The 24,830-nt window shown below is 40.0% G+C and overlaps 4 protein-coding genes across 9 annotated transcripts in view; 3 read left to right on the forward strand and 1 right to left on the reverse strand.

Moving 5' to 3' along the window:
* LOC123997865 (protein cordon-bleu-like) overlaps positions 1-1,662 on the reverse strand; it is a 64,132-nt gene extending 62,470 nt beyond the window's left edge. For 2 of the 6 annotated variants that reach the window (XM_046302495.1, XM_046302494.1), the window contains exons 1-2: positions 1,272-1,659; positions 732-883 (exon numbers count right to left, since the gene is read on the reverse strand). In XM_046302495.1, coding sequence (XP_046158451.1) covers positions 732-775 — 44 coding nt within the window. In that variant the 5' untranslated portion in view covers positions 776-883; positions 1,272-1,659. Of the gene's footprint in view, positions 1-731; positions 884-1,271 lie in introns of all 6 variants that reach the window. The other 4 variants (XM_046302493.1, XM_046302498.1, XM_046302497.1 and 1 more) reach the window with 4 other exon arrangements.
* Positions 1,663-3,925: 2,263 nt separating this feature from the next.
* Positions 3,926-7,083, forward strand: LOC123998249 (C-C chemokine receptor type 5-like). The gene is made up of 2 exons (XM_046303296.1): positions 3,926-4,046; positions 5,624-7,083. Exons 1-2 carry the CDS (start codon positions 4,040-4,042, stop codon positions 6,685-6,687), a joined length of 1,071 nt encoding a protein of 356 aa, XP_046159252.1. The 5' UTR covers positions 3,926-4,039; the 3' UTR covers positions 6,688-7,083.
* Positions 7,084-7,873: 790 nt separating this feature from the next.
* On the forward strand, positions 7,874-15,844 carry LOC123997868 (C-C chemokine receptor type 4-like). Its single transcript, XM_046302501.1, has 2 exons — positions 7,874-9,487; positions 14,766-15,844. Exon 2 carries the CDS (start codon positions 14,770-14,772, stop codon positions 15,799-15,801), a length of 1,032 nt encoding a protein of 343 aa, XP_046158457.1. The 5' UTR covers positions 7,874-9,487; positions 14,766-14,769; the 3' UTR covers positions 15,802-15,844.
* A 1,312-nt stretch (positions 15,845-17,156) lies between these two features.
* On the forward strand, positions 17,157-19,635 carry LOC123997867 (C-C chemokine receptor type 1-like). The gene is made up of 4 exons (XM_046302500.1): positions 17,157-17,278; positions 17,546-17,585; positions 17,788-17,907; positions 18,194-19,635. Exons 2-4 carry the CDS (start codon positions 17,548-17,550, stop codon positions 19,236-19,238), a joined length of 1,203 nt encoding a protein of 400 aa, XP_046158456.1. The 5' UTR covers positions 17,157-17,278; positions 17,546-17,547; the 3' UTR covers positions 19,239-19,635.
* The last annotated feature ends 5,195 nt before the right edge of the window (positions 19,636-24,830 follow it).

The following is a 24,830-nucleotide window of genomic DNA, read 5'->3' on the forward strand; positions in this document are numbered from 1 at the left end:
AGATATAGAATAATAACTATACAACAATCCCAGTACTGAAGTGTCCGATTTACGTCTGTAAGAAGATTTGAATTACACTGTATGATGTAATTGTGTAGATTAGGATATATTTAAAGTGCCTAAACAGCGTAACCCAGCAGTTTTAGAGATGATGTTTTGTGTTGCCTTCGCCAACGGGAAGAAGATGCAGCATATTGAGTCAACAACAACAGAGGTGACAAAAGAACTACAGAGACAGTAAAAATGCAGTAACTGCCACTGCACAAAAGCTTCTGTTGTGGACTGGCCCATAGTTGTTTTCCAATCAGGGGTCATGCAAGTTGTTTCCATAGAATTCAACTACACTGGAATTCTCTGCCTGACAATACATACAATACTGTATGCTATGGCTTTTGATGTGTCTACTGACAACTACAGAGAGAGAAAGAATGGTTTAGGCTTACAACAATTCATGAAGTGTATATTGTTTTTAAAGAATATAGCCTCATATATATATATATATATATATATATATGAGATATATGCAAAGGCCTGCTAGGTGACACATAGGCATTCTCCATGTTTCCCTTGTATCAAGTCACCTTATGACCAAGTCTGTCTCCATCACCATTCCTCAATATTATGATAATTGGATTGTTTGAACAGGTATTCAAACACAATACTTATTAATATACACATTTGGAGTGGGAAAGACACACATTTATTAGAGACCTCAAATTCCTCACACTTACCCTATTGGAGGTTTTGTGGCTGTGTTGACTTCTCCAAAATCCATCTCTGCATGTGGCAATATCCAACTTCAATGGTAAACGTTTGGCTATCCTCAATATTTTCCTTTTGTCCTGTCATCTGTCATCAAGGACACCAAAAGCTCTACTGATATCTAAGCCCGTTGATATCCAAATAACCGATAGAAGGACAAAAACAAAACAAAAAAGTGTTGTTTTATCATTTATCATTCTTAAACATTGGTGATATTTTTCTAATGAAACAATAGTTGAGAATTGTGTGTGGTTACTTCTAGGCGACAATGCAGTCAACACAATGTCAGTAGGCTAGGCTATTTAAAAAAAAATAGACATTAGTTTCACATTAATTACAAAATAGGATTTATTGGTCCCTACAAAAGTGACTGCTCAAATTTGACAGTCATTTGCAGACTAAAGTCCTGCAACATAGTAACAGTTGTCTTCACAACAAAAAGTCGCAGCGCAGATATAAAAATAACCGCATAAACATTCAGGGTGTGATAGGTATAATGGTTTACTTACGTCGACTTTTAATTCATATTCTCACAACAAGTAATTGCAAATCGATTTAGGAAATAATCCGTGTAAATGCCGGTTGTCCCTGTTCTAGTCCGAGCCCGCCTTCGTCAGCACTGAAATGTCAATCATGCTCATTGGGAATTCACTGCCACTTCTTGCCAACTCCAGAAGGCGAGCGAGCAGTAGAATTGGGACGCACTCAAAGGCAACAGTTTTCACCAGTCTCATTTTGTTTTACTGAGACCCACATTTAACTTAAAACACGTTTTGATCGCTGTTTATATATTAATACAACTATTCTACTAAATATGTAATATGCTAATAATTGCATATATCTCTGTGGAAAGAATGAGTCCATTTTATAGGCAGGCTGTAAAGTGACACTATCTGGACATAGTGAGCATATTAAAAGGTTATTTCTATTGAGTTAAACGAACGCATTGATCATGAAGAACTCACAGTTGCCAATTTCATAAATCTCTGCTTTATCCTATTGAAAATCCAACTACTTGAATTTAAACCCTGGATCCCAGAATCCCTTGCAATAATTAATTCACCCGCCCATTTCTTTGCACACAACAACAGCCGACATTACACACATCGCATCGAAGAATATCGAAAGAACATTGATATTTCACTGTTCAAATAAAAAACTTAAATGAACAGAAACTAAAAATATATTTCTGACTTTACAGTAATGTAATTCTAGTGTTAGTTATCATTGCACAAAGATGATGGAACGATCTTAGTCTTCAGATCAGATATGGATCGATCAGTTGAGAATTGCAGGAAATCATGTTCATTTTTAACAACATGTTTGGTGTAATTATCATACATTTAATGAACAGTGATGGAGTTACAGGTTTGTCACAAACTCTGCCCACAGGAGGTCACTGTGTGACTTCAAATCACATAATATGCTGCAGCCTAACCCATTTCCACTGTGATAATACTGTAGTAAAGAGGAGAGGAACATTATGTGTGTGTGAGTGGGTGTAAAAGACTTGATTTACATGAATTACTGCAGTGGGAAAATTGGTGTCACAAAGTGTTTCTTGGTCTTAAACAAATCTACTTTGAAACGAAAGTATACACCTTACACAAATGTATGTAATTTTGAGTTTGCATCGCAATATTACACTTTATATACATCACAGAAGACTGAAATATGACAAAATTGTTTGACAGAGAAACACCAGATGTTTTGTGTGTTTAAAAAAAGTATGCAATTTGGTAAATTGACCGCAGGAAAGGGCTACTTACAGTCCACATAAGATAACGTTTTTGGGTTCAAGGTGGAACCCTTTTTGGTATCAGGTCGAACCCCTTTGGGTTCCATGTACAGTGCCTTGCAAAAGCATTCATCCCCCTTGGCGTTTTCCCTATTTTGTTGCATTACAACCTGTCATTTAAATAGATTTTTATTTGGATGTCATGTATTGGGCATACACAAAATCATCCAAATTCTGAAAAAGAAAAAACTTAAAAATGGTACTTGCATATGTATTCACCCCCTTTGCTATGAAGCCTCTAAATAAGATCTGGTGCAACCAATCATCTTCCAAAGACACATAAGTAGTTAAATAAAGTCCACCTGTGTGCAATCTAAGTGTCACATGATCTGTCACATGATCTCAGTATATATACACCTGTTCTGAAAGGCCCCACTAAGCAAGGGGCACCACCAAGCAAGCGGCACTATGAAGACCAAGGAGCTCTCCAAACAGGTCAGGGACAAAGTTGTGGAGAAATACAGATTAGGGTTGGGTTATAAAAAATATCAGAAACTTTGAACATCCCACGGAGCACCATTAAATGCATTATTAAAAATGTAAAGAATATGGCACCACAACAAACCTGCCAAGAGAGGGCCGCCCACCAAAACTCAAGGACTAGGCAGGGAGGGCATTAATCAGAGAGGCAACAAAGAGACCTTTTTGGCCATCAAGGAAAATGCTATGTCTGGCGCAATCCCAACACCTCTCATCACTCCGAGAATCCCATCCCCGCAGTGAAGCATGGTGATGGCAGCATCATGCTGTGTAGGTGTTTTTCATCGGCAGGGACTGGGAAACTGGTCAGAATTGAAGGAATGATGGATGACGCTAAATATAGGGAAATTCTTGAGGGAAACCTGTTTCAGTCTTCCAGAGATTTGAGACTGGGACGGAGGTTCACCTTCCAGCAGGACAATGAGTCTAAGTATACTGCTAAAGCATCACTCGAGTGGTTTAAGAGGAAACATTTAAATGTTGTTGAATGGCCTAGTCAAAGCCCAGACCTCAATCCAATTAAGAATCTGTGGTATGAATTAAAGATTGCTGCACACCAGCGGAACCCATCCAACTTGAAGGAGCTGGAGAAGTTTTGCCTTAAAGAATGGGCAAAAATCCCATTGGCTAGATGTGCCAAGCTTATAGAGATATACCAAGTGACTTGCAGCTCAAGGTGGATCTACAAAATATTGACTTTGGGGGTGTAAATAGTTATTTACGCTATTTCTTGACAAGAAATAAGACAAAAAAACTGAACTTGACTGTATATAACTATTCACCCCCCCCAACATTTTTTTTCTAAGAGTGTACACCCACACCTAAAAATAGCAGTGTGAAACAAACCAACATTCATTATAATAAGTTCACAGTACCTCCTTCTAAGGGAGGTGAAGGAAACTGCAGCAGCAGTACTATAGGCTATTGTACAACAGGATAATACACACATCTTCAAGAGACTCAGAGAAGAAACACCAAAGAGCTAATTGATCATTAATCATGCCTGGTGAGTACTTTAGTCAACATCTGGAAACCTATTGAAGATATAAAATCTATACCTATTTCTGAGGGGTAACACAACAATTATTTATGCTTGTGACATTTTAGCATAAAAAATGAACAAAAATGACATAATTACTTGAAGTGATGAATAGAGTATAAAAAAGATAGCCGTTAGATTACCATACTCAATTTGTGCCCTAATTTAAATAGACTTTTGTTAATATACAATATAGTATGAATTATAGACTACTTACAGGGCACTCCAACCCTGTTCCTGGAGAGCTTTAGGTTTTCAATCCAACCCAAGTTGTAACTAACCTGATTCAGTTTATCCACCGGGTAATTATTAGAATCAGGTGTGCTAGATTAGGATTGGAGCGAAAACCTACAGGACAGTAGCTCTCCAGGAACAGGGTTGGAGAGCCCTGGCTATGACTTTCTAGATTTCTTTGACAGTGTAGTGAACACCTATAAGCACCTGAAGGTGTCAGAGCAGCCCCATAATCTGTATAATCAGCCTGTATAATAAACTAAATATGCTTCTCTGCTAAAAATCTGGGTAAAAGATTTCAATGAATGTGTCTTATTCGGTACATTTACTAGTCTACCAACCTGGCCAGCAGGCATGCCAGCTAAGATAGTTAGACAAACTAGCTACTCTAACCTGATTGAAAGCCTGAAATGGCTAGCTAGTTATGGTAGCTAGTTATGAGATTGGGAACCTATCTGGACTAGCTAAAGCCACCTTCATAAAATTGCTAGGTGCTAGTAGTATTACAGAGAAACAAACAAACAAAATTAACAAGAAAATTGCGTGCATTTTTTATAAAACAGGACAAATCTGAGGGAACGGGAAAGAGGGCATGTGCCCCTGTGCTCTATGGGAATGACGCTTGTGTTTCTGTGTTTACTTGTTTGTTTGTTTGTTTGTTTTGATGAATATTCAGTATAATGATAATATTTCAAAGGGTCAACTTAAATGGGAAATGTGTAATTGTTTTTACATTTAAATGAATGATATATAACCATTGATTTGTAGAGAGTATATCTTATCATTCATATAAACTGTTGTACACCAACAGAAATCTAAAATATAAGATTGTTTCACTCCATTATTTGTAAACAAACACTGTATAGCTTAAAAACATGTTAAAAAGTATAATGTTGATCTCATGGATGGCCAGTCCTTGCATCCATAGCTACAGTATGTATATGAATATGGAGCCAACAAGGTTAAAAATCTGTCACAGTGCCCTTGAGCAAGACACTTAATCCCAATTGCTCCAGGGGCCCTGGACAATGTTGACCCTGGCTGTGAACCCACTCCTGCATGTGTCTCAGGGGGAGTTAGGATATGCAAGAAACACATTTCCATTACAAACTTGAACAAGTAAAAAATTATTATTAGAATTAGTGGTTCCATTTCTCCAGCCCCATCCCTCAGCTGTTTATCCAAACAGTGGCGGGGTGGCTCCTTTTTTATTGTTTGAACTGCAGATTGCCACATTGACTATTCAGGTTGATTTTGAATGAAAGCACTCCACCTTGACTAATAACAATACCATTTCTGTCTTTCTACAGACAAGGATATGGAGCCAACAACAGAATATAACTATTCCTCCTACTACGATGATACAGAAAGTGTACATGGATCAGAGCCCTGCAACAATGCCAATGTGAAGGATTTTGGACGGGTGTTTCTGCCTACACTCTACAGCCTGGTCTTCATCGTGGGCTTCATCGGTAATGGCCTGGTGGTCTGTGTCCTGGTGATGTTTAAGAGGATCAGAAGCATGACAGACCTCTGTCTCTTCAACCTGGCTCTGTCTGACCTTTTCTTCATCATCTCCCTGCCTTTCTGGTCCCACTACGCCACCGCAGCCAAGTGGCTCCTGGGGGACTTAATGTGCCGACTGGTAACCGGACTATACATGCTTGGGTTTTATGGCAGCATCTTCTTCATGGTGATCTTGACAGTGGATCGCTATGTGGTCATAGTCCACGCTCACACCATGGCCAGGCCCAGATCAGTCCGAGTAGGGGTCACTCTGTCTCTGTTCATGTGGGCTCTCAGTCTCTGTGCCTCTCTGCCTACAATCATCTTCACCAAAGTAAATAATGAGTCTGGGCTTACAACATGTAAACCAGAGTATCCAGAGGGTAGCATGTGGCGCCAGGTTTCTTATTTAGAGATGAATGTCTTGGGTCTACTTCTCCCTCTCTCCGTCATGGTGATCTGCTATTCCAGAATTGTTCCGATGTTAGTCAATATCAAAACCACCAAAAAGCACAAAGCCATAAAACTGATAATCATCATAGTAGTGGTCTTTTTCTGCTTTTGGACACCATACAATGTGGTCATTCTCCTGCGTTATCTGGAGACCCAGAGCTATTTTGGGGACTGTACAACTCACACGAACATAGACCTGGCAATGCAGTGGACAGAGGTGATAGCGTTCACACACTGTTGTTTCAATCCGATCATCTATGCCTTTGTAGGGCAGAAATTCATGAGTCTTGTCCTGAAGTTACTAAGAAAATGGATGCCAATGTGCTTTGCCAGGCCTTATGTTAGTGGGTTGTCTGAAAGAAATATCTCAGTCTATTCCAGGTCTTCTGAAATATCATCTACAAGACTGCTGTAGTTTGACTTGTATGCAGGCACACTTCGAATATAAAAACTCTGAGACGGGAAAAGACAGTAAATGATGTAAGGAAAAGGGGGATTTCTTTGAAAGTGTGGCACTCAGCCACCCTAACTGTGAATATATGCTTACATTAGATACTGTAGATATCAGTTGCTCTTTTGTATCTTTACATGCTCCAATTCCTTTGTTGATAGATACCTTTAAAGAGTGTTAGTTGTATCCTCATGTGGTATTGTGTGAAGTGCGAAAAAAAAGTAAAGAAATTGACAGTATGTACAGTGCATTCGGAAAGTATTCAGACCCCTTCCCTTTTTCCAAATGTTGTTACTTTACAGCCTTATTCTAAAATGTATTCAATTAAGTGTTTTTAACATCAACACCTCATCAATCTACATACAATATCCAATAATGACGAAGTGAAAACATGTCTTTAGACATTTTGGCCGCCTGGCCAAACTGAGCAATTGAGGGAGAAGGGCCTTGGTCAGAGAGGTGACCAAGAACCCAATGGTCACCCTGACAGAGCTCCAGAGTTCCTCTGTGGAGATGGAATAATCTTCCAGAAGGACAACCTTCTCTGCAGCACTAAACCAATCAGGCCTTTATAGTAGAGTGGCTAAACGGAAGCCACTCCTCAGTAAAATGCACATGACAGTTTTCCACTTGGAGTTTTCCAAAAGACACCTAAAGGACTCTCGGTCCATGAGAAACAAGATTCTCTGGTCTGATGAAACCAAGATTGAACTCTTTGGCCTGAATGCCAAGCGTCACGTCTGGAGAAAACCTGGCACCATCCCTACGGTGAAGCATGGTGGTGGCGGTATCATGCTGTGGGGATGTTTTTCAGCGGCAGGGACTGGGAGACTAGTCAGGATCGAGGGAAAGATCAACAGAGTACAGAGAGATCCTTGATGAAAACCGTCTCCAGAGCGCTCAGGACCTCATACTGAGGTGAAGGTTCACCTTCCAACAGGACAATAACCCTAAGCACACAGCCAAGAAAATGCTGGAGTGGCTCCAGGACAAGTCTCTGAATGTCCCTGAGTGACCCAGCCAGAGCCCGGACTTGAACCCGATCTAACATCTCTGGAGAGACCTGAAAATTAGTTGTGCGCAATGCTCCTATCCAACCTGACAGAGGTTGAAAGGATCTGCAGAGAAGAATGGGAGAAACTCCCCAAATACAGGTGTGCCAAGCTTGTAGCGACATACCCAAGAAGACTCAAGGCTGTAATCGATGCCATTGGTGCTTCAACAAAGTACTGAGTAAAGGGTCTGAATACTTATGTAAATGTGATATTTCAGTTTTTAGCTTTTTTCAATTTGCAATAAAAAAACGTTTTTACTTTTATTTTGTGTAGATTGATGAGGGGGAAAACTACTGAATCAATTTTAAAATAAGGCTGTAATGTAAAAAAATGTGGGAAAATTCAAGGGGTCCGAATACTTTCCGAATACGCTGCACATATAGTTATATATAATTTTTTAATTTAAAGATTGATTCACCCTTTTTCCTTCATTTTTGAGTTTGTATGTTATAGCTTTTTTCTTCTAAGAATGTGACAGAAACCTGACTGGGGCATTTGCTTTTTAACAAGCTAATAAATGTCACAACACTGCCTCTGTTTAAAAGAAAACACAAATAAAAAAAGCTGAGACTGCTGTTTTGTAAATAGACAACACAATAGGACGTGGCATGAAACTTATATCCTGTATACATGACTGTCTAGGATTTGTGATTACCTTGTCTTCATTTTTACCTTGTCTTCAATAACATGTTTTCTTTTTTATTTCAAACCACACTTTTGATAGTTTGTTCATGGTATAAGATATTCTGTATGTAATGGGCATTTAGACAATCTTGTTCAGTGACATTTCCCACCTGTACCTTTACTTGATGATGACTTTATTCAGCTTGGTCTACATGCACAGAGATACATCAATTCACACCAAAACAACTTAAACAACACAGGGACATAGCCTTGACATAGCTTACATGAAATAAGGAAGTGAGACTCAGAAAGCACAAGTGTCAAGGAAAGTAAATGGCTAGCCACTTCTCGTTAAACCACAGAAAATGCGTTGTTGAACGAATCTTTCTAGGAAACACGTATTGTCAAACCTCATCTAATATGGAAGCAAACTATTGTAAGATAAGCACAAGAGGCTGGAAAAAGCCCAAAGCAGTGCCCCTAAATCATGTAAAAGATGAAGTGCCTTGCTCAAGGGCACAACGGCAGCAGGCCGCACATGATGTTCTGATGCCAGCAACTCTGTGGCTGCCGGCACAGTCACACCAAATTTCCCCATCAGCCCTGAAATTCAAACCGGCAACACTTCGGTTACCAGCCTACTCCTTCTTCTACTACAGACATAACCCACACAAGGACTACCGCCATGAATAAAACTTACGGAATTTACTTTCTAAGATGTTTAAGATGTACTCTATTCATTTGTGTCTTTCCATCTGAAAAGCAGTTCAAAGCAGCATCTAAAAGCGTGACAGATATCTGTATGTTTGGTGATGTTTCCCTCACCCACACTCATTCCCAGACATTTAGTTAGAGGGCCATTACAGGAAACCCACATTTACACCTCAGCCTGCTCAATGCAGAAATGCAAAGAAATAGTTATCTAGAGCACACCTTACTAGAACAAAGTTGCAGTCATTGGTACAAAAGAATAGAGTAGAGAAAAAGAGTAGTTTCCCAGCCAGACTGTTTCAACCAGCATACACGTTATCACCAGAGGGAAGGTTACAGCATTCAACCTGTACATCAGAAAAGAAGATATTGGGGTAAATAAAATATATTTTCACTTCATGATAGCCTGCATATAGACATACAGCCTACAAATATATACGCAGACATAGACAGTCTGTGAAGGGGTGTTAGCCTCACAGGAACTACAAAATGGGGTCGGTCAACAGGGGGTGTCAGTATTTAACAGGGGATGGTGGGTGATGTGTGAGATCATATGACTTGTGGTTTGATTCTGGTTTAAAGAGGATGTAGAAATAGTCTTTAGATCCAATACTTTATTTTGTGTCTGTCTATACATACATTGTGAGGGAAAAAGTATAGTTTTGAAAATGTTATTTTTTAATTTTGAAACATTTTGTTTTAAACAAGACATTGTATTAGTACATTAATATGGGCTACGGGGTAATAGCTTTTCAAATAAATAGTGAGCATGTTAAAGCTTTTTAGCTGTTGTTCTTTGAACAACAAAAAAATGTCAGTATTGAGCTTACATAACCTTGACAACAACAGTAATAAAAGCCTTGTTGTTAGACATAAGATTTCTGAAGATGTATTATAAGGGGCTGTTTCTTTGTTATCTCCATCAAGTATGTAAATTAGGTTCATTCCCACAGGTTGTTTTGAATGACCCATTTCTCTTCATATCAGTCATCATGGTGTTTTAAAGTTTATCATTACACTCTGTGATTCATTTGAAAGCATTATAATTCATATGAAAGAATCTTTACCCAAGTTAAAACACAGTGACCATGGAAACTGATATATTACATGTGGCTAAAGTATTTAGTGATACAAGTATGATGCCATAATGGAGTACATAGGAGGATGTGTGACAAATAATAGCTTTAACATTTGAAGTTACATATGATGTTATAATCTCTGGCTGTGTACAGGTAACCATTCATAACACAATTAGGAACTAGAATACTAGAATGGACATTAACCTTCTAATGATGGGATAAAGGTCAGCCATTTTGGTCAGGGGGGGGATAAGATATTGTGTAAAATAATGAATTTGAAGAATGTTTCTGCACTGTATGTTTGTTAGCTAGCTAGCCAGACAGTTTTAGAGGAATGATTCCATGAATTTTTCAAATTCTATTCAAACAATGCAGTCAATCCACATCCAGTTGATGATAGGACTTAGACACATTGTAAATGCAACAAGTGCGTGTCACATAATGGCACTACAAGAAAACAAGTACAGTGCACAAGTACTGTGAAATGCCTTTCTTGCAAGCTCTTTCCCAACAATGCAGTAATCGATACTAGTAGTACCATAAAATAAAGTAAAGTAGAACAAAAATACACGAGAAATAGAAATAAGAGGAACACGAGAAAGTAAGTAAGCTATATACAGGGTCAGAGCCAATACCATATACAGTATACAATGTGCAGGGATACTGGAGTGGTAGGGGTAGATATGTATAGAGTGCCTTGCAAAAGTATTCATCTCCCTAGGCATTTTTCCTGTTTCGTTGCATTACAACCTGTCATTTAAATAGATTTTTATTTGGATTTCATGTACTGGACATACACAAAATAGTCAAATTGGTGAATTGGTGAAATTAATAAAAAATTAAAAAATTATAACAAAAAAAACTGAAAGTGTTGCGTGCATATGTATTCACCCCCTTTGCTATGTTGACGCTAAATAAGATCTGGTGAAACCAATTACCTTCAGAGGTCACATAATTCATTAAATAAAGTCCACCTGTGTGCAATCCAAGTGTCTCATGATCTGTCACACAATCTCAGTATATATACACCTGTTCTGAAAGGCCCCAGAGGCTGCAACACCACTAAGCAAGCGGCACCACCAAGCAAGCGGCACCATGAAGACTAAGGAGCTGTCCAAACAGGTCAGGGACAAAGTTGTGGAGAAGTACAGATCAGGGTTGGGTTATAAAAAGATATCCGAAACTTTGAACATCCCACGGAGTACCATTAAATGCATTATTAAAAAATTGAAAGAATATGGCATCACAACAAACCTACCAAGAAAGGGCCGCCCACCAAAACTCACGGATCAGGCAAGGAGGGCATTAATCAGAGAGGCAACAAAGAGACCAAAGATAACGCTGAAGGAGCTGCAAAGCTCCACAGTGGAGATTGGAGAATCTGCAGAATAGGACCACTTTAAGCTGAACACTCCACAGAGCTGGGCTTTACGGAAGAGTGGCCAGAAAAAAAGCCATTGCTTAAAGAAACAAATAAGCAAACATGTTCAGAGTTCACCAAAAGGCATTTGTGGGAGACCAAACATATGGAGAAGGTACTCTGGTCAGATTAAACTAAAATTGAACTTTTTGGCCATCAAGGAAAACGTTATGTCTTGCGCAAACCCAACACCTCTCATCACCCAGAGAACCCAATCCCCACAGTGAAGCATGGTGGAGGCAGCATCATGCCGTGGGGATGTTTTTCATCAGCAGGGACTGGGAAACTGGTCAGAATTGAAGGAATGATGGATGGCGTTAAATACAGGGAAATTCCTGAGGGAAACATGTTTCAGTCTTCCAGAGACTGGGACGGAGGTTCACCTTCCAGCAGGATAATGACCCTAAGTATACTGCTAAAACAATACTTGATGGGTTTAAGTGGAAACATTTAAATGTCTTGGAATGGCCTAGTCTAAGCCCAGACCTCAATCCAATTGAGAATCTGTGGTATGACTTAAAGATTGCTGCACACCAGCGGAACCCATCTAACTTGAAGGAGCTGGAGAAGTTTTGCCTAAAAGAATGGGCAGAAATTCCAATGGCTAGATGTGCCAAGCTTATAGAGACATATCCCAAGAAACTTGCAGCTGTAATTGCTGCAAAAGGTGGCTCTACAAAATATTGACTTTGGGGGGGATGAATAGTAATGTACGCTAAATTTGTCCATTTTTTTGTCTTATTTCAAGATAAAACATATTTTACAACTTCAAAGTGGTAGGCATGTTGTGTAAATCAAATAATACAACCCCCCCAAAAATCGATTTTAATTCCAGGTCGTAAGACAACAAAATAGGAAAAATGCGAAGGGGGGTGAATACTTTCACAAGCCACTGGAGGTTAAAGGTGACTAGGCGTCAGGATATATGATAAACAGAGTAGCAGCAGTGTATATGATAATTTTATGTGAGTGTGCATGCGTGTGTGTAGTCAGTATGAATGTGTGTGCATGTTATGTGTGTGTTGAGCAAATGGTTTGTGTGCTTGTGTTGGAGGGTCAGTGTGAGTGTGTGTGTGAGTGAGTGTGTAGAGTCAGTGTAAAATTTAAATACAATAAAAGGGTCATTGCAAATAGTCTGTGTAGCCATTTTGTTAGCTATTTAACAGTCTTATGGCTTGGGGGATAGAAGCTGTTCCGGAGCCTGTTGGTGTCAGATTTGTTGCTCCGGTACCACTTGGTGTGCCGAAAGGAGAGTGAAGAGTCTATGCCTTGGGTGACTGGAGTCTAACCATTTTCCTTTCACATTGCCTCATATTGAGGTCCTGGATGGCAGGGAGCTCGGCCACAGTGATGTACTGGGCTGTCCGCACCACCGTCTATAGTGACATTTATAGACTGTTGACATACATACTGAACAAAAATATAAATGCAACATGCAACAACGACTTTACTGAGTTACAGTTAAGGAAATCAGTGCACAAGTGCAAAATATAAGGAAATCAGTCAGTTGAAATAAATTTGTTAGACCCTAATCTATGGATTTCACATGACTGGGCAGGGCCGGAGCCATGGGTGGACCTTGGAGGGCATAGACACACCCACTTGCGAGCCAGGACCACCCACTGGGGAGCCAGGCTCAGCCATTCAGAAGGTTTTTTTTCACCCACAAAAGGGCTTTATTACAGACAGAAATACTCCTCAGTTTCATCAGTTGTCTGGGTGGCTGGTCTCAGTGTATTTTAGAGGCTATTTATACAGAAACTTTACATAAAACCCGTATAAACTGTATTTATAATTATATGTTCATATTTTAGGTTGACAATAATTCTATTACACAATTTCTAATATCCTATGCCTTTAAAAATCTGTTGATCCTGCCCCCTACTTTTTCGAACATAACATTCTGTTAAAATTGCGCAACATTTCAGCGCCCTGCTACTCATGCCAGGAATATAGTATATGCATATGATTAGTATGTGTGGATAGAAAACACTCAGACGTTTCTAAAACTGGTTAAATCACAGCTGTGACTATAACAGCACGTGCGCTTCATCGAAAAGCGCAGGAAAATCTGATCACTGAAAACTGGAAAATATATCAATGCGCCACTTGAATGTATTGTTGAATAGAAACCACATTACCTGGAGCCGGGGTTGCAATACCTACAGCTTCCACACGATGTCAACAGTCTTGTCATTTGCCTAGGATTTGTTTCTTGGTCAAACAGACAAGAGACAGCCCATTTCTTCCGGTCTCCGACCGGATATTTTGGTTGAGATTTATCCGGACATTATTTTAAGACGTACAGCTATAGAATATACATCGCCTCGTGATCAATTTGATCGATTATTAACGTTTACTAATACCTAAAGTTGCATTACAAAAGTATTATGAAGTGTTTTGTGAAAGTTTATCGTCAACTTTTTTAATTTAAAAAAATTACGCGTTATAAAACGATGTTTTTTTCCTTGATCACACAGTCTTCATAGATCGATATCTAGGCTATATATGGACCGATTTAATCGAGAAAAAAAAGACCCAATAGTGATGTTTATGGGACATCTAGGAGTGCCAACAAAGAAGATGGTTAAAGGTAATGATTGTTTTTTAAAATTTTATTTCTGCATTTTGTGTAGCGCCGACTATGCTAATTATTTTGTTTACGTCCCCTGCGGGTCTTTAGGGGTGTTGCATGCTATCAGATAATAGCTTCTCATGCTTTCGCCGAAAAGCATTTTAAAAATCTGACTTGTTGGCTGGATTCACAACGAGTGTAGCTTTAATTCAGTACCCGGCATGTGTGTTTTAATGAACGTTTGAGTTTTAACGAGTGCTATTAGCATTTAGCATAGCGCATTTGCATTTCCAGATGTCAAGATGGGACGCCTGCGTGACGGGTGGAGGTAAACATGTGTTTCTGATATCACATATCCGCATATGTAAAATCAGGATTATGCCTCTACTGCCATTCATTCCAATAAGACTGGTTTGGATTTCTCCTTGACCAATATGGCTTTCTTTTAAACCCATTCTGGAACTTTGAGGGTTTATGACATAGCCCTAGTAGTAATTTAATAGGATCTCTATGACAAGGATGCACACAATACAGCATTGATTGTTAACTAACAATTCACACCATCCTTTTTTCCTCAGTAAGATGAACACACCCGAGGCCACCAGCACAGACAATTACTATGGCAACTATGAAAGCCCTTGTAGCACTGGCACCAGTCTAACCCAAGGGTCCAACTACCAGCCCATTCTCTTCTACCTGGTGTTCACCCTGGGTCTGACAGGCAACAGTCTGGTGCTCTGGGTCCTCCTCAAGTACATGAAACTGAAGACAATGACAGACATCTGTCTGCTGAACCTAGCCCTATCTGACCTGCTCCTCGCCCTCTCCCTGCCTCTCTGGGCCTACCACGCCCAGGGTCATGAGTTTGAAGGGGACAGTCCGTGTAAGATCATGGCTGGTGCCTACCAGGTGGGCTTCTACAGCAGCATCCTGTTTGTGACCCTGATGAGTGTGGATCGCTACCTGGCCATCGTTCACGCCGTGGCCGCCATGAGGGCCAGGACGCTGCGCTACGGAGCGCTGGCGAGCATCATCGTCTGGGTAGCGTCCATCAGTGCTGCTCTCCCTGAGGCCATCTTCGTAGCGGTGGTGAGGGAGAATGATGAGAACAGTGGTACAAGCTGCCAGCGGATTTACCCAGAGAACACAGAGAAGACATGGAAGTTGTTACGGAACTTTGGTGAAAACGGAGTGGGGCTCGTCCTATGTCTGCCCATAGTGGTCTTTTGTTACATCTGTATTCTCACTGTACTACAGAGGTTAAGGAACTCCAAAAAAGACAGGGCCATGAAACTGATATTCGCCATCGTGGGTGTGTTTGTAGTCTCCTGGGTCCCTTACAACGTTGTGGTTTTCCTCCAGACCCTTCAGATGTTTGACATTGGGAATAGCTGTGAGGCTTCAACACAGCTTGATACAGCTATGGAGGTGACAGAAACCATAGCGCTGGCACACTGCTGTGTCAACCCAGTCATTTATGCTTTTGTAGGAGAGAAATTCAGAAAGTGTTTGGGCACTGTGCTCTCTAGATATCCACTGTGTAAAAAGCTCAGCAAACATGCAATGGTGAGCAGCAGAGGATCAGAAAACGAGACTTCTAACACACCTGTGTGATTGTACTGCTGAAAGACAATACTTCCATTGCTGAAAACCTATTTGATGCATTTTCATTGACAAAAAACACTTCAGTTGGAAAGCAGCAAGTAGAACAGAAGACCAATTTCTGTGTCGTGTGGAATAATGAAGTATTCTTCTTAACACAGACTTGCATATAAATGAAGTGTAACTGTATAATATTGAACTTTAAATGTATTTTGATGAGCTCTGACTATTTGCTAAAGGGTGATGGGCTGTTTATGTTTTGATTACACATGTATTTATTTCATGTACAGTACAAGCCTGCACACAATGTTGCTATAACATAATATCAATATGATTTGCATAGAGATTATCTCAATTTCTATTCTTATTGTATGCACACGTTTTTGTTATAACATTAAAACACAACCAGGGGCAGGGTTGTGGCCAGAGGACTGCTGCTGGATGGCCGGTGGCTATCTGGCTACTCATTGGCTACATTTGCTGGCCAAATATTATTTTGGTAGAATTTTGACCCTCCTTTTCTTGAGGACCTGTTTTGGTATTAACTTGAACTTGGACATCAAATCAGGAATTTGACCTTTTGAATTATTTTGAACTTTGTTGGCTGAGTAGGTATTTGTGTTCCTTTCGAAAGGGTTTTCTCAATAAATAAGCCTGTGCATTTTGTTGTACTGAAACATATTTGTTCTGCATTGTGTTGTCATTTTATGCTGCTGCTGTACCCCCCTATAATCCAATCTGCACCACAATATATTTTATTCAGTTGAAGATGCTAAATTCAAAGATGAGACAGACAACAATCCTGCTATATCTGTCAATTGTTTGGATCCAGAAAACACACATATCAATCTAGTCATCATAAAATGTATTGTAATTGTTCAAAGACAGGAAGTATATCAGCAGTCACCATATTTTGACAATTGAATGCTAGCAATAATGCTTAGAACTAATGCATCTCTCAGTCATGACACAAAATTAGTTCCGTCTTCAGCTAACCACTTCTCAGTAAAGTTAGTTGCCTGAGCACCACTATGAGTTTGCATCATCTACAGGATATCCTGCTTGGTGGTGAACATGTCTGCAGCACAGATCAAGCCTTTGGGAGAAGTGACACTCCTCTGTTCAAATAAGATAATACATTCATGATCTTAAAAAAAGGTCTACAGTGTTCCATAAACTAAACCTGCAGCATGGATTCCTCCAGCTTCCTGTAGTGTTCCAAACATTCATGATGCACAGGGGATGTGCAGGTACAAATACATGCCATTTGGACTTAAATCTGAACTCAGCTATGCAGTATAGTTTGGCCACATCTATCCGCCCACACCACCCTCCACCCCCCACCCCTGCCAAAGACATCTGTTGGAGAAAAAAACCCTGCAGATATAGGTTCCCTTGCTCTTGACCTTGTTAAGAGACACTACAGCCCCCAGAACTATTGTCACACCAGAGTGTCACACCCAGAGAGACAACTCAACCCAGTTTGACAGTGAGTATATTATGCTTACTGAATGTGAGGGTTGGCTTTAGAATGCTTTGCAAAAGTTACTCTTCTGTGCATAGTGCTGTACAGTGTCTTGAATCTTCAACATAGTGTCTCTGCAGGCTTCAGCCTTTTGCCATTCAAGTCATTGTAATTTATTTATTTTTTGTACGGAATTTTATTAGCAAATTTCATCAAATGAATTGCAGTCCTGTAATTAGCAATGAATAAATCAAAACAATTTCAGTGGTCATTTGTTACATTTTATTTCAGGGATGAATATCACTGGATATCCTGTTCACACCACAGCAGGGTGGGACTTTATATTTTTTATTTGACAAATAGCTCTATTTGAACATTAATAGTATCATCAATTAATACATTTATCACAATAACTTATAATAATTACATCATTGCTGTAAATAATGTAATGTCATATTTTATGCTGTACAACATGGGCCATTGATACATGCGCCTGTAATTGAGAAGCTGAAATCAATGGTAATGAATTTCAGGGGGAACATCACAACCATTCCGTTCAGCTCTGTGAGGGTTGAGAATGGGAATTCATCCAGTTACTCATATGAGAACTCATCCAGTTACGCATATGAGAACTCATCCAGTTATGCATATGGGTAAGTTAATAAGGTCTAAAATGTCTGACTTTTAGAAACACATATTTTGAGGAAAGAGTGCAATTGGTGGTACAGGATTTCTGTCCCAATCTTCCAATCATGTTTTAAAAAATGAAATGTTGCTCATAGAAATAAAGTACTAATTGCATTTACTCCATTGTACTGTAAATATTGTTGTTTGATGGAACACATTTTGATAAAAAGCACAACTTTCATATTGTGTCTTTAAGAATGTTCATTCTTATCATTGCTGCTTGGTTCATTCTACTCATCTGATCTTTTACAGCACACATTTTGCAAACACATTTGACGTAACCACATACGACTATGGTGACTATGATGATGGCGTTTGCAAGTACAAGCCACACGGAGCCAGCTTCCTGCCAGTGCTGTATTCTCTCTTCTTCATTCTGGGGTTTCTGGGGAACGTTCTGGTCCTGTGGGTCATCCTGCTGGGGGTGAAACTACGCAACATGACCGACGTGTGTCTCCTGAACCTGGCCTTGGCAGACCTGCTCCTGGTCTGCACCTTGCCTTTCCTGGCACACCACGCCACAGATCAGTGGGTGTTTGGTGACGTTATGTGCAAAGTGGTCCTCGGCGCCTACCACATTGGCTTCTACAGTGGCATCTTCTTCATCACCCTGATGAGTGTGGACAGGTACCTGGCCATAGTCCATGCTGTGTACGCCATGAGAGCTAGAACACGGAAGTACGGGGCCATCGCTGCCGTCGTGACCTGGCTGGCTGGATTCCTGGCCTCGTTTCCTGAGGCACTGTTTCTTAAAGTGGAGAAACACAACGAGAAAGAAAATTGTCGCCCTGTCTATGATGACAGGGCTTTGGTCATTTTTGGTCTTTTCAAAATGAACACACTTGGTCTGCTAATCCCCCTCGTCATCATGGGGTTCTGCTACACACAGATAGTGAGAAGGCTGCTCAGTCGCCCATCCTCCAAAAAGCAGGCCATCAGACTCATTCTCATTGTGGTTGTGGTGTTTTTCTGCTGCTGGACTCCGTACAACATGACGTCATTTTTCAAGGCCTTGGAGTTAAGTGAGGTCTACTCAAGCTGTGAGAGTAGCAAAGCCATCAGACTCACTCTACAGATCACAGAGGCCATGGCCTACTCCCATAGCTGCCTGAATCCCATCCTCTATGTGTTTCTGGGGCAGAAGTTTAGAAGGCATCTCATAAGACTGATTAACAAGGTTCCCTGCAGGCTGTGTCAGTTCATGAAGAACTACCTGCCCCTGGACTTCAGAGTCTCGAGGACAGGATCTGTCTACTCACAGACCACCAGCGTGGATGAGAGGTCTACTGCCGTGTGAACAGCAACTTAACTGCAAAGACAAATACATCTAACATCACATGTACTGTTCATTCCAAAACATATGTAAATACCAAATCCAGTGTCAAATACAATCATCCGAAAATAATAGGCTCTGATTCAGGTGCATGGCAAAGTCAGGAAATTGTCACTCATCTCAGAGTTTCACACCAGAGGGTTGATTTTTACAGAAATCAACCCAATCAATAGAAATTCCACAAACCATTTAATTTCCCTTTGTATAGTATTTTCTCTAGTACAGTATATCTATTTGAATATCTTTGGCACATTTTACAATGTCATAATTTTCTTATAAAATGTATTGTAAATCTGCTAGCACATGTCAATACAGTGATACTTTTTGATTCTATGTAAATAAATCTATTACAGTAACTTAATCCCCTGTTGCATGTAGCAATTATTCAAATGAAAGTACTGCCAAGATAATGTAATCAAGATATACTCAATGGCCAAGATGTTCTCATGTGTAAGTGCTAGAGAATATGTGAATGATGGTGCCACCACAGACCAATATATCTTACTCCTGTTAGCAATCTCACCACAGAGTGAGAGACACCGCTTGTGCCTTACAATGTGTACACAAAATCTAATCCTAATGTGATTCACTGCAGTATTGTAACATGTTTTATATAACATGTTTATATATCATTATAATGGGGATGCAGATGACATTTAGACTTTATCACATTCGCCTGATTTACTTGCTATCATATTTAATACTTAAAACAGCGCTCTGCACAGAAGCACACACCAACCTTAAACCAACCTTTTTTTCTTGAAGTGAGTCAGTAAATACTTACAGAAGTGCAATAAAGGGCTGACTCTAGCATTGTGCGGGCCCCAGGCAAGATTTATTTGGAGGGCCCCAAACCTCGCAACAAAATATTTTAGTGGCCCCCAAAATGTGGAGATGTTTTTGTTTTAAAGTTAATTTCATGCAATTCTACACATTTTGCCATGGTGTGTGAAGAAAGTTTTCTGTTATTTTGACATTGGGCAGCACATTTCTTGAAATTCTACTCACTTTGCCATGGGGAAGAGAGAAACAAGTGCATTTTAAAGCAAATTTCCTGCAATTCTACACATTTTGTAATGATTTATGCCATGCTAATATCATATCTGAGTGGGAATGACTAAAACCTATGGGGGCCCCTTGGAGGTCAGTGCCCTGCATGTCCGGTCAGTATTCGGCCATGATTACTACAAATTTAGATAGCTGGCTAGACTAACTATCCAAAAATTGATAGCTGACATGGCTAATTGAGTGATTTTCAGTGACTGACATAACAAGAGAGACATTTTTTATTTTATTGGACCTGCTGTATTATACTATTGTTATTCTCAATATTAAGTTGAGGCCAGAGTTCCTAAATCTTTTTTATATATAAATATATATATATATACTGTATATATACAATGCATTCTGAAAGTATTCAGGCCCCTTGACTTTTTCCACATTTTGTTACTTTACAGCTGTCAGACGGTGGGTGTAGCTGGTGCATGAAGTCAGGTGCAGGAGAGCAGAGATGAGTGAACAACGTACTTTACTTAAGAAAAATATCACAAAGTCACAATACCAATGTGTGAACAATAACGGTGGCCACAAAACATGGGTGAACACAGCACTCTGAAAAAAACAGCCGGCAACGTACCGACCTAAACAAAAAACAATCACACAAAAAGACATGGGGGAAACAGAGGGTTAAATACATGACCAGTAATTGGGAAATGAAAACCAGGCGTGTGGGAAAACGAGACAAAACAAATGGAAAATGAAAAATAGACCGGCGACGTTAACCGCCGAACACCACCTGAACAAGGAGAGGCATTGACTTAGGCAGAAGTCGTGACAACAGCCTTATTAAGTGGATTCAATAATTGTTTTCTTCATCAATCTACACATAATACCCCATAATGACAAAGCAAAACTTTATTTGTATTTTTTTGCAAATGTATTACAAATAAAAAAACGTAAATAAATATTCAGACCTTTTACTCAGTGCTTTGTTGAAGCACCTTTGGCAGCGATTACAGCCTCGAGTCTTCTTGGGTAAGACGGTTCAAGCTTGGGACACATGTATTTGGGGAGATTCTCCCATTCTTCTCTGCAGATCCTCTCAAGTTACAGTATGTCAGTTTGGATTGGGGGTGTTGCTGCACAGCTATTTTCAAGTCTCTCCAGAGATGTTCGATCGGGTTCATGTCCGGGCTCTGGCTGGGCCACTCAAGGACATTGAGACTTGTCCCGAAGCCACTCCTGCGTTGTCTTGGTTGTGTGCTTAGAGTCAATGTCCTGTTGGAAGATGAACCTTCACCCCAAGCTGTGGCAGGAAGGGAACGATAAGACTAGCGCGGTATGGAGCAGGTTTTCATCAAGGATCTCTCTTTACTTTGCTCCATTCATCTTTCCCTCGATCCTGACTAGTCTCCCAGTCCCTGCTGCTGAAAAACATCCCCACAGCATGATGCTGCCACGACCATGCTTTACCGTAGGGATGGTGTCAGGTTTTGTCCAGACGTAACGCTTTCCGGGGGCCCTAAGCGACCGCTGATGTAGCTTATGCCTGGAACTGGACCTGAAAGGAAGAAATTATTAACTGTCCTTTGGCATATGTAGTTCTGTTAGAATAGGCTCACATACTACAGGGACTGTGGCTACAGTCTGAAACAGCCCAGTGACCTAAACACACAGAGATAGATAGCTGTTTACCGCTTCCTGTTGACAGGCCTACATGCTGATATAAAACCACATCTTCACACATGACAATATAATTCACAACAAGGTATTTTTTGGGTTGAGCCAGCCAGACGGTTTTGTGTAAGCTGAATATAAAATGGGAGGACTTAGATAATGAAAATAAAGGAACACAAAGCCAGACGATTGTACCATGTAATCATTTTTACACAATTTTAGCAATAAGCAGTATTACTAACCTTGTTTCAAAAAGAGCTAATTGCAGACAGAGCTTTTAAATCTATGGGAAGGTCATGCTCTGACACTGATAATGTAATTACAGATAACCAACAAAGAACCCTAAAGCAACAAAGGACAAAGTTTGCACACATGCTAAAACAGTTACATTTCACTAAAAAGCATCAGATAAGGAAGCAATTGTGATGGATCTGCACCTTACACAAATCTAGAATGACTATGTATGTGGATTACTCAACACTCTACATGTCAGCACCCAAACCCAGTGAGCTCATTGAAATTATAAATAAGGAGTTACATTCAGTATCAGAATGGTTGATTAATTATGAACTGGCCTTAAATACATAAAGCATTGTATTTGGTTCAAAACATTCTCTAAGACCTAAACCTCAACTGGAGTTGTACATAAATGTGTGACCATTGAGCAAGATGAGGAAGCTAAACTCCTAGGTATAACATTGGATGGTTAATTATTATGGGCAAGTCATATAGACAGCGTCGTTGTGAAGATGTAGAGAGGTATGTTTGTTATAAAAATATGTTTTTGACACAAAAATCAATTGTACTAGTTGTTCAGGCTCTGGTCTTGTACCGCCTTGATTACTATCCATTAATGCTCAAGTGCAGTAAGGAAAAACCTAGCAAAGCTGCAGCTGGCTCAAAACAGTGCATTGTCTGCATAATCAAATAACATTAAACTCAGATACCCATACATACCCCACAAGACATGCCCACAAGACTCTTCACAGTCCTCAAGTCCTAAAAGAATTCACAGCAATGAATTTTATCGAGATCCGTGGAACTCCCTTCCATCTCCAATTGCTCGGACAAACAACATTACCTTTAACAAATGGATTAAAATAACAATTCACGTGAGGGACACACACAGACACACTGACACACGCATAATGATTTTGTTTTATTGTTTGTATTATTTTTTAGTTGAATCGTTTGTATTTCATTGTATTTTACATTTGTGTGACTTTTGGCACGTACACATACCGATGGGACACATTGGGAGATAATAGCTCCGTTTTCTACCGTCAAGACCATGATAATATGTAGAAGCCGGACAACATAGTTTAAATTAAAATCAATAGATCAATATATCCTCAAGTAACCGGGAGAGAGTGAGCGGTCAGTTATACACAACAGCGAATCAATCTGTGAGTAAAGCAACGCTGAGACTAACCCAACACGCCGTGACTTCCCTTAGAGGAAAAGACCAAGAACAACTTGGAGATGTAAATGAGAGCAATGAACAGCTGAATGATATCCAGGGGGAAAAAATGCTTTCAATTCTCACCAAAACAAACAAACTGCTACAATATGTTGTTGAAAAAGCACATTGGCTCGAAAGGAAAGGAGAGTCTCTTGTCAGACATGCTTACATGGAGGTCGCATGGATGAACAAGACAAACAAAATTGGCCTTCTGGAAACAAAGGTGCAAACTTTAGAAGATTAACTGGATCAGCTAGAAACAGATCGAGACAAAAATCATATTGTCCTTATTGGAGGACGAGAAAAAAGGGGACCTTTCCAGCTATGTGATCAAGCTAATATCGGAGGTGCTTGGCGTGGATAGATCACCGCAGGATCTTCAGCGATGCCATCGGATCAGCACGAAGCAGAAGAACGCTAAACACCCTCGTATGGTCATATTTAATCAAAGTCAACGTTCTGAGGGCACAGGGGGAAAGGAGATTAAGGTCCAGGGCCTGTCCATTCGATTCGCCCGGAACCTGTCTACTAGGCTGAGGAAAATCCGCCAGCAATCAGACAGTAACTGGAGTAAAAAGGAATTAACTCTCAACTAAACTCCCAGCAGTACTGCAGGTATGGAAGGGCCAAGTGCTGATGAAGCTCTGAACATTATAGGAAACATTTCCAGTTGAAAGAGAGCTCAGTACACTGATGAGAGGCAGAAGCACACTAGGCTACATACAGCGATGCCCAAGACTAACTTATTGTAAATTGAGACAATATTCTTTCTCCCTCCCATCAATACAATCTAGACTCTATTGTCCTTAAGTAACTGTTCTTCTATAGGAAGCAATGCTAAAATTAGCCGATGCCAATGACATGGACACTGAAAATACAATTTAAAAGAGGAAATATAGCATGTAAGTCAATAATTGTCATAATTGTTATATGGATGTGTGTGTGTGTGTGTGTGTGTGTGTGTGTGTGTGTGTGTGTGTGTGTGTGTGTGTGTGTGTGTGTGTGTGTGTGTGTGTGTGTGTGTGTGTGTGTGTGTGTGTGTGTGTGTGTACTCATCCCATTTTAGAAGACCCACTCACTCTAAGTAGACCCCCACCAGCCTCTATACTTCATTTCTAAGGTAATACAACCAACCACAGTACTTAAGTGGCAGTCTTTCTTTAAAAGTATGTACAATGTACATATCCACATTCTTTTTTCATAGTACATTAGGAGAGGAGACGGCGCTATAAAGCACTAAAAAGGCACAGTGCCTCAACTACAAAGATGCACTTTTCTTGATGTTACTTTTTTATATTTTTTTTGTCTACTCAGCCCAGATGCTCTATATACTCTATGTAATGTACACAATAACTATGTATTAATACTATGATTCTCCTATTCATGGAATGCCCGCCTCACTAAAGATGTTACATACA

Source organism: Oncorhynchus gorbuscha, linkage group LG15 (genome assembly GCF_021184085.1).
Source record: "Oncorhynchus gorbuscha isolate QuinsamMale2020 ecotype Even-year linkage group LG15, OgorEven_v1.0, whole genome shotgun sequence".
Classification (NCBI taxonomy): domain Eukaryota; kingdom Metazoa; phylum Chordata; class Actinopteri; order Salmoniformes; family Salmonidae; genus Oncorhynchus; species Oncorhynchus gorbuscha.

What these genes read in the sequence shown, in the direction of transcription:
- LOC123997868 (XM_046302501.1), top strand. Translation starts at nt 14,770, where the DNA reads ATGAACACACCCGAGGCCACCAGCACAGACAATTACTATGGCAACTAT.
- LOC123997867 (XM_046302500.1), top strand. Translation starts at nt 17,548, where the DNA reads ATGAATATCACTGGATATCCTGTTCACACCACAGCAGG. An exon ending in CCTGTTCACACCACAGCAGG is followed by an intron (nt 17,586 to 17,787) that starts GTGGGACTTTAT and finishes AATGAATTTCAG; the next exon opens with GGGGAACATCACAACCATTC. An exon ending in TCATCCAGTTATGCATATGG is followed by an intron (nt 17,908 to 18,193) that starts GTAAGTTAATAA and finishes GATCTTTTACAG; the next exon opens with CACACATTTTGCAAACACAT.